Genomic DNA, 7,760 nt, shown 5'->3' with positions numbered 1-7,760 from the left:
ACTCTGTGCATTTGTTTGTGTGTGTGTGTGTGTACGTTCTTAGTGCCAGTAAAAGTGACAATGCAACAGTGCCACAATCTTAAAAATGTATTGATTCATTAATTAATTAAAAAACACGGGTAAAATCATTGTAAAATTGGAGACACATCTAGTGTCAAACTGAGGGACAATCAGATTCAGGTTCAGTTTTCAGGTGTTGGGAGTTTATTACAGGTCTATTCAATTCAGATCAAGTCTTTAACAGAACATAGACATATAACAATAAATACAAAAGTCTTTTCATTTCACAGTTTTCTTTCTGAAGGCACTATTCCTAAATTCTTTCTCGGGGAAAAAAAAAAAAAGTTTAGTTTGCTAAAGTAAATTACACAGACGTAGCAGAGAATGACTGCATCAAACAAAAGACATGTTTCAACATTCTGCCAACCATACGGTCTTATGAAATAGCCACCACAACACCAGCCACTGGGCCCTCTACTTACTAATGACAGAACTGTCCCTCACTCTTTCTCTCTCTCTCTCTCTCCCTCTCCCTCTCTCCTTCTCTCTCTCTCTCTCCCTCTCCCTCTCTCCTTCTCTCTCGCTCTCCATCTCTCTCCCTCTTTCTCTCTGTCTCTCGATCCCTGTGCCTACTTCACAAATGCCTTCTAAAAATACACAAGGGTTTTAACTGACGAAAATAGACCCCCCAACGGCTAGAAAAGGCATAAAACATGTTGGACAAAAAAAAAAAAAATCTTATTTCCGGACAAGTCTCTTTGTCATTTGTCTCTACAAACAACACAGACATACACAGTCAGATTGGCCTTCACGTTCTGGCTTTTAAAAACAATCACCCATCTCATCTAGTGGTCAATATATCACCATTTACCAACTCAAACTTACAAACAGCTAACCTCTATGTTCTCAATAACTCTTTCTCTCTCTTTTATCTTTTCTCATTCCACTGTTTTTCCTGCTCTTTTCACCACATGCGTTCACACTATCTCTCCCTCTCTTTCTCTCTTTCTCTCTCTCTCTCTCTGTTCCTCTCTCTCTCTCCCTCTCTTTCTCTGTTCGTCTCTCTCTCTCCGTTCTTCTCTCTCTCTCTCTCTCTCTCTCTCTCTCTCTCTCTTTATTGAGTGCACTTCGAGCCAATATAGTGGAGGAGCCAGGTCTCCATTTTATTTACACAAACAAAGTTCTCCTCACTCTCGTCCACAAAGGCAGCTAAATCTTTCATGTTTTGTCAGCACTTGATTCTCCCTGTCTTCCTCGCCATAGAGCCCAGTGCAGAACAATGGGCCAGGGAGAATGGGAGCAGATTGGTGGAATGCTACTCAATGAAGCCAATTATTACATGTTGACTGGGTTCACCATGGAAGGTTTGAAAGAACTAAGCTCATTCAATTGCCCTCAGCAGGACACCCCCTTTCAAAAAAAAAAAAAAGAAAAAGAAAAGAAAAAGGAAAAAAAAAAAAAAAAAAAGGCCCTGATCCCTTTGACTGTTTGTATTTCTGAATTTTCTTTTTTCTCCCGCCGCAAAAGGCAAATCCGCGAGAGTGTCTCCTCCACTCTTTGATGACTTTAGCTACTTTTAATTAGCCAAATGAGGCTAAAGGATTGTCAGTTTTGGTAAAGTTAATAGAATGATAGAAAAGAGAGGATGCTGTCATGCATGGGTGCCTTTGTGGGAAGATTTTTATGGATTTACACATTTCAACCTCTCCAGGTTAAAGGAGCACGCTGGCCGAGTGTGAGTTTCGTGGCGTCGTCGATTCGAAATGGGCTCCAGCTCTTCGAATTCTATGCCAACTGCCACCTTGTTTTGTTTTGTTTTTCTAAAATATATGTGTTATTCACTACAGGGCTTAAACTTATTTCATTTCTAAATTTAATTGCGCTTTTTACAACTTAAAAGATGCATCTCATAAACAGATCATTCCTCAACTGATAAATTTGAAGCCAAATGAAATAAAATGAATGATGATAATTTAATATCTGGTATTTTCCCCATTTAAAAAAAACACACAAATAAATAAATAAATAAGCAATCAAATAAATCCATGCAAGCTTTCCTTGAAAACCTCTAGAATTTCCATGTGTAATCACAAAATCCTGCTAGGACGTCATGCTTTTTTTTTTCTCCATGCCAAAATCACACGCTAATGTCAGATTAAAACAAACAAACAAACAAACAAACAAACCAAAACATATGTACAACACATTTAATAGTTTCAACAAACCATTATGACACTGAGTAAGTCTCATTCACAGAACATCCACCAGCTCTGCCCAGTGCACCCTCACCCACCATCCATCCACGGCACTGGCTTTTCCCAGACATATAAATCCAAAAACACAGCCTTTGATCTCAGCACTTAGGGAAGCCCAACAATAGGTTTGGAGGGCTAGGGGCCACGGGCCAGCAAGCCCCCTCTCACCGACAACTATAGACACAGTAAACACGTACTTAATCAATATTTGGCTAGAAACACCCTCTTGATAGTGAAAACAGCCTTTTCAGATTTTAATTGAAAGCTATAAAGGAAAAAACAACAAATCCCACAGGCTGACACAAGAGAGTGAAATACTACCACAGTTAAGACACTCCACTCTAAATAAACTCAAAGAAAGAAAGAGAGAAAGAAAGACAGAGAGAAAAAAGAAAGAAAGAAAGAAAGAAAGAAAGAAAGAAAGAAAGAAAAAAAGAAAACTTTACAGCGTGTCAACAGGGATCATTTGTAGACACGCAGCAGTTTTGTGAAGTTCAGTATTTCACCGTATAAAACATCACTGAGTAAACTGTTACGGTTATATAAAAAATATATTTTCTAAAAAATGTGGACAATGTAACGACAACATGAAGTTACTTGTAGATGTTTAGATGTTCTGCTAATAGTCTTAAAATGACATTCGTGAAAATGAAATACATTATCACCAGTTTTTATCGAGTGGGACAGTTTTTATAACCCTGATTTCATTGCTACCATTTGGAGTGATAATTTTAAACGGGCACTAAAAAAAAACAAAAAGTTGAAGTACAGCATCTGTGCAACGCAGCAGACACCGTAAAAACCGTAGAGCCCATGTGCTCGCGCGTCTCTCTCTCTCTCTCTCTGTCTGTCCCTCTTTTTTTTTTTTTTTTTTGAGAACTCATATCGACTCACAATCTCAAAAACAAAACATATGAACAGTCGTTTGTTAAACTAATCACCCGCTGATCAGTATTCGCGATGGCTACGCTGGAAAAGGGAGAGCGAAAAAAGGCCGTGGCGGAATGAATGCGCGCCCCAGGCAAAGAGGAAGGGGGCGGGTTTTGTACTGAGATGAAAGTGGGGGCGAAGAAAGGGCTCGATTTAATCTACTAGAAAAGGTTTTCATTGCGATGACTGAGTATAATGTGGGACGATTCTACCAGCGCCCATGCAGCGGGCAATCCTACTGTGACCCGGAGAGCGCACAGGAGACAGGAGAATCGCAAGAGTTACTTTCTTGACTTGACGTCGAGAACAAACTCGAAGTTTCAGGAATTTGGAGGGGGGGGGGGTTAAAACCTAGAAAATTTCAGTATCTGTGTATACGTATAAACGTATACAGGCGTATACATCACAGTGCCGATACATAAGAAGGTCGCCGCTTGCGCGACAGTTTAACTGCAAACCCAGAGTCAACATTCCTGACTGAAATTGTGAAACGCTGTGTTTACATTATTTCGTGTCTCGACCACATAATAAGTGGGATGTGAGAAAAGGGTTAGTCGTGAAAGAGGGCCAGATATGGTTATTTCAGGTCTCAACGATAAGCAAAAATAATAACCTGTTGCTGTAGATATTACATTGTGGAAAGATTTGACAAAAATGTGAACAGCTTGTTTCGAAGTTTGCATATGCAAAGTAAGGTCTTTGATGAAGCTTCCAGTATTTTAGAAGATCTTTGATCTAAATGTTTAATTAATATCCACGGGCAGATGCAGATGCGGAGTTTGGAAATCCAGACGGACCTCTCTTCAACAAGTGTTAATGAAGTCTGTATCAGAGCATTTGGATGAAATTGAACCGTTTTAAACCACTCCATTGTGATTAATTGTTTTCTTGAATGAAAAACGGCATCTTTGACTAGCCATAAAGACTCCTAGGAGACATTTTTGCCGATGAAAATAGACATTTTTCTCCAGGCTCGCAGTCTATAAAACTGCTCGGAATCGCGACTATTGCTACTCCCTGAATAATTCATCTCTTATTGGCCGTCCATAATGTCTTCTCCCTGTCTTTTGTTGGACCGTTTTTTCTTCTTTTCTCTCCAAATTTTGAAAAGCTTGGCGTCTTTTGTACGGGCCAAGCTGCTGCTAGGCGAGGCTTTGTGCATGTCAAACTCAAGCGTGAGGCTCATGGACTCTTGGGCTTTTGTCTCCCAAGTTCATCCTCAAGTGTCTGATTGTGCGCAGCGGGAACTGTCTTTTTAGTGAGCGAAACACTTGGACAAATGTTTGATTAACGGATTCAGACAGTTTTGTCTCCAGAAACGTTCCGTTTAGGCCAAGCCATACCTTCGACTCAGCGTTCAGGAATATTTTTTTAATAACTAAATCAGTTAAGCAGTTGAGGAAAATGTTACAGTTTTCCAGATTAAGAGAGTGTTAAACATTGCCTTATATGCCGACGAAATGATCGCCTGTCACATATTTTGAAGACGGCGTTCAAGTAAGTTATTTGGAGAGGACAAGTTTTACCAGGTAAATAGCTTGTTTTAATTACCTTGATTAGCAGGCTATAAGAGGCTGTCTTCATATTGCGAGGCAACTGTATCGTATAATAATAATAATAATAATAATAATAATAATAACGCTCGAAAACAGCTGGGAAGGTTGCAAGTCGCCCTTTAAGCGTTTCCCTCAACCATTCATTACTCTCCCTTCTAATGGTTCGTCGTTTTATCTTGAAAAACAAATAAACAAACAAACAAAAGACTTACATCTATCCCCAAGAATCCCATCAATGCTGTGTTTGGCGCGTCTTTCATTTTCCTCCATCTCTCTCTTCTCCATTTCATCGTCATCATCATCTTCTACATTTCCTCCAAATTTGCAGCGCATAATGCGACTGATCGAGCTCACTAAGGGCAAACAAAAACAAAAAAAAACGGGTGTAAAAGAGATTGTTCAGCTCGTTGCTTATTGTTCTCGATATTACACCCGGAGATGATGCTGAATCAAGCTAACTTAATGTGGTTTAACACGTGTTGAATAATCGGTTGTTTTGACAGTTGAGCGATTTCTAAAAAGTTACTGGCAGGCAGACATAAAAAGATGTGTATATTTTTGATTCACTTAAATGTGGCTAACGTACCATTTCGAATTTCCTATAAATATCAAGTGAAAGACTTTGTTTTTTTCCAAATAGTCCTCTGTACATGCCAAAGATGACTAAGGGAAAAAGAAATGAAATCATTGTGGCATCCGATGAATTGGTGCTTTGTTTCGCTGGAAAAATAAAGTGCAGCGGGCTGTTACCTGAGGGTACGGTATTTCGGTCACAGATGCCGTCTTTCAGTAACTTATCCCGGATCTCCCAGCTGAACATCCCCGGGTTCTCTTTTTTATACTCTTCGATCTTCTTATCCACGTCCGGCGTTGTTGTCTGCTTTTAAAGAGGAATGAAAAAATATTTGATGGACTTTTTACACATTTTTTTACGGTTTTTAAAAGTTCTTCTGAGTGTTTAGGGAGACTGACTCATTTCCTAATGATTACGTGTTGAACAATTGCCTTCAAAACTGGAATAACATTGCCAATATATATTTATATCTTAATCTGTTTCATTAAAAATTGTACATAGGCTTAATGTAAACCTCACATTTAGCTAAAATATCCCTCTAGTCTGTATTACGTTAAGTTTCCTCGTTGTTTCGTAATTACATAATTACAAAAATATTAACACTTGCGGTAGCAGGCCTATGAGTTGACTGTTCCTCTGAAAACTTTTATAGCCTATTGTAACACTGTGCAATTCGCCAGTCTATACATCCATAGTCGAGTCCCGTATGAGAATATAAATTATTGCTGAAGTTTGATTATTATTTGTATATATATATATATATATTGTCAAATATATATATATATAATTATAATTATTAACAGTAATTAAAAAGGCCCAAAATAAAATGCTAATTTAACCTTAATTTCAGGATAAAATCGATTCCACATTTTTAAGACCAATTAATTGACCAAAATGTTGGGCAGCCAGACACAAATCTAATAACCCCTGACAACTTTTAAGAAACGACACAAACTGACAGTAACAAACAACATAAATTACAGGTAAATCTGAGAGAGTGTTCATCGCCCTCGGCTCACCTTGGGCTTACTACCCCCGATGGATCCGGGCCGGATGGAACCTGTCTCCTGATACCTGCACAAAATCTTGGACACGCAACCGTGCGACACTCGCAGTTGGCGAGAGATGACGCATGGCCTTATACCGTGATGAGCCATTTCCACGATCTTGTGTCGGATATGGTTCGGCAAAGGTCGGCCATTGATAAAAACTCCACCGAGTTGGTTCACCCGACCCTGCCCTAACGGTGTGGAAACTGCAAGGCGGACATGAATATTAGTTGACAATATTAATGTTAGACTTGGTACATACTGATATTTTAATAGCCTACATCTTTGCACAAAAGATCACTGTGACAGAATAACAACAACAACAATAACAACTTCAACAACAACAACAACAACAACAATAATGATAATAATAATAATAATAATAATAATAATAATAATAATAATGATAATAATGATGATGATGATGATGATGATAAAAGTCCGTTTGCCTGCAGTTTATGACGCATCAATGCTGCCCAAAACATTATATACCTGTTGCGCACTCAAATAGAAATAACTTTTTACGCAAAACTCGTTTATGTTAGGCGAAAAATATATGACTGTTGTGACAGTTCAGAGAGATTCATCACATACGTTACATTTCAGTGAAGTGGAGCAACACTGTTCTGTTCTGTTGTATTTCAGTAAACTGTTGCATTGCAATAAACAGCTGAAATATTTTCTCAGTTTTCTGAGTTACACAAACAAGAAATATAGAAAATGTCTTAACTGACTCTGCAGTAAATTTGAGACGTTTTATCTCTAAAAGAAAAAAAAGAAAGAAAAAAGTATCTAATGAATAACCTTCCTGATGTCACGAGTGAGTGCAACAAAAGTTTACAAGACAGGCCTGATTCTCGAAACCACTTTTTCGTCAAGGCTATAGAAAAGATGTTCGAACATGTTGAACCATTCAAATGTTCTCATGAGTGTTAAAGAGATTTCGACACTTGTAGATTTGACGTAGCCTATGTATGCCTGGGCCAGTAATACCACCTCCCTACCTTCCAGCGAGTAGCCTCCCCGGGGGTAATTCTGTGGTGGCGTGGGGCGCATCATTCTGGAAATGCCCCCTGCTAATGCTGTCATATCTCCTCACCCTCTGAGTCGCACAAAACGGGGTGCACAGAGCACTTGAGGAAAACGGAACCGAAGTTATCCTTTTGAATATCTTTTGGTGGTCACTTCTCAAAGCTGTAACGGAATACCTTCCCTTCTTTTGGGTGATGTGTTACCAAGTCGTCAAAAAGTCAACTTAAAAAAAAAGAAAACCGACCAGGAAGTATGCAACAAATTCTGTGAAGCTAATACACAATGAAATCCAGGTTGTTTGTGTTGATGAAGTTTCTGATAAACTGATGTTTGGTAGTTAGAAAGTCTTTGGGCTCCTTTCCGT

The 7,760-nt window shown here is 38.8% G+C and overlaps 1 protein-coding gene across 7 annotated transcripts in view; it reads right to left on the bottom strand.

Moving 5' to 3' along the window:
- pax3a (paired box 3a) overlaps positions 1-7,453 on the bottom strand; it is a 28,305-nt gene extending 20,852 nt beyond the window's left edge. For 5 of the 7 annotated variants that reach the window (XM_030773148.1, XM_030773146.1, XM_030773151.1 and 2 more), the window contains exons 1-4: positions 7,369-7,453; positions 6,335-6,570; positions 5,492-5,621; positions 4,954-5,094 (exon numbers count right to left, since the gene is read on the bottom strand). In XM_030773148.1, the coding sequence (XP_030629008.1) occupies positions 4,954-5,094; positions 5,492-5,621; positions 6,335-6,570; positions 7,369-7,453 (592 nt within the window). The remainder of the gene's footprint in view (positions 1-4,953; positions 5,095-5,491; positions 5,622-6,334; positions 6,571-7,368) is intronic. The other 2 variants (XM_030773149.1, XM_030773150.1) reach the window with 1 other exon arrangement.
- Between the last annotated feature and the right edge of the window lie 307 nt (positions 7,454-7,760).

This window comes from Chanos chanos, chromosome 5, assembly GCF_902362185.1.
Source record: "Chanos chanos chromosome 5, fChaCha1.1, whole genome shotgun sequence".
NCBI lineage: Eukaryota > Metazoa > Chordata > Actinopteri > Gonorynchiformes > Chanidae > Chanos > Chanos chanos.
Note: the sequence above shows the minus strand (reverse complement) of the source record. Positions and strands in the feature narration are given on the sequence as shown.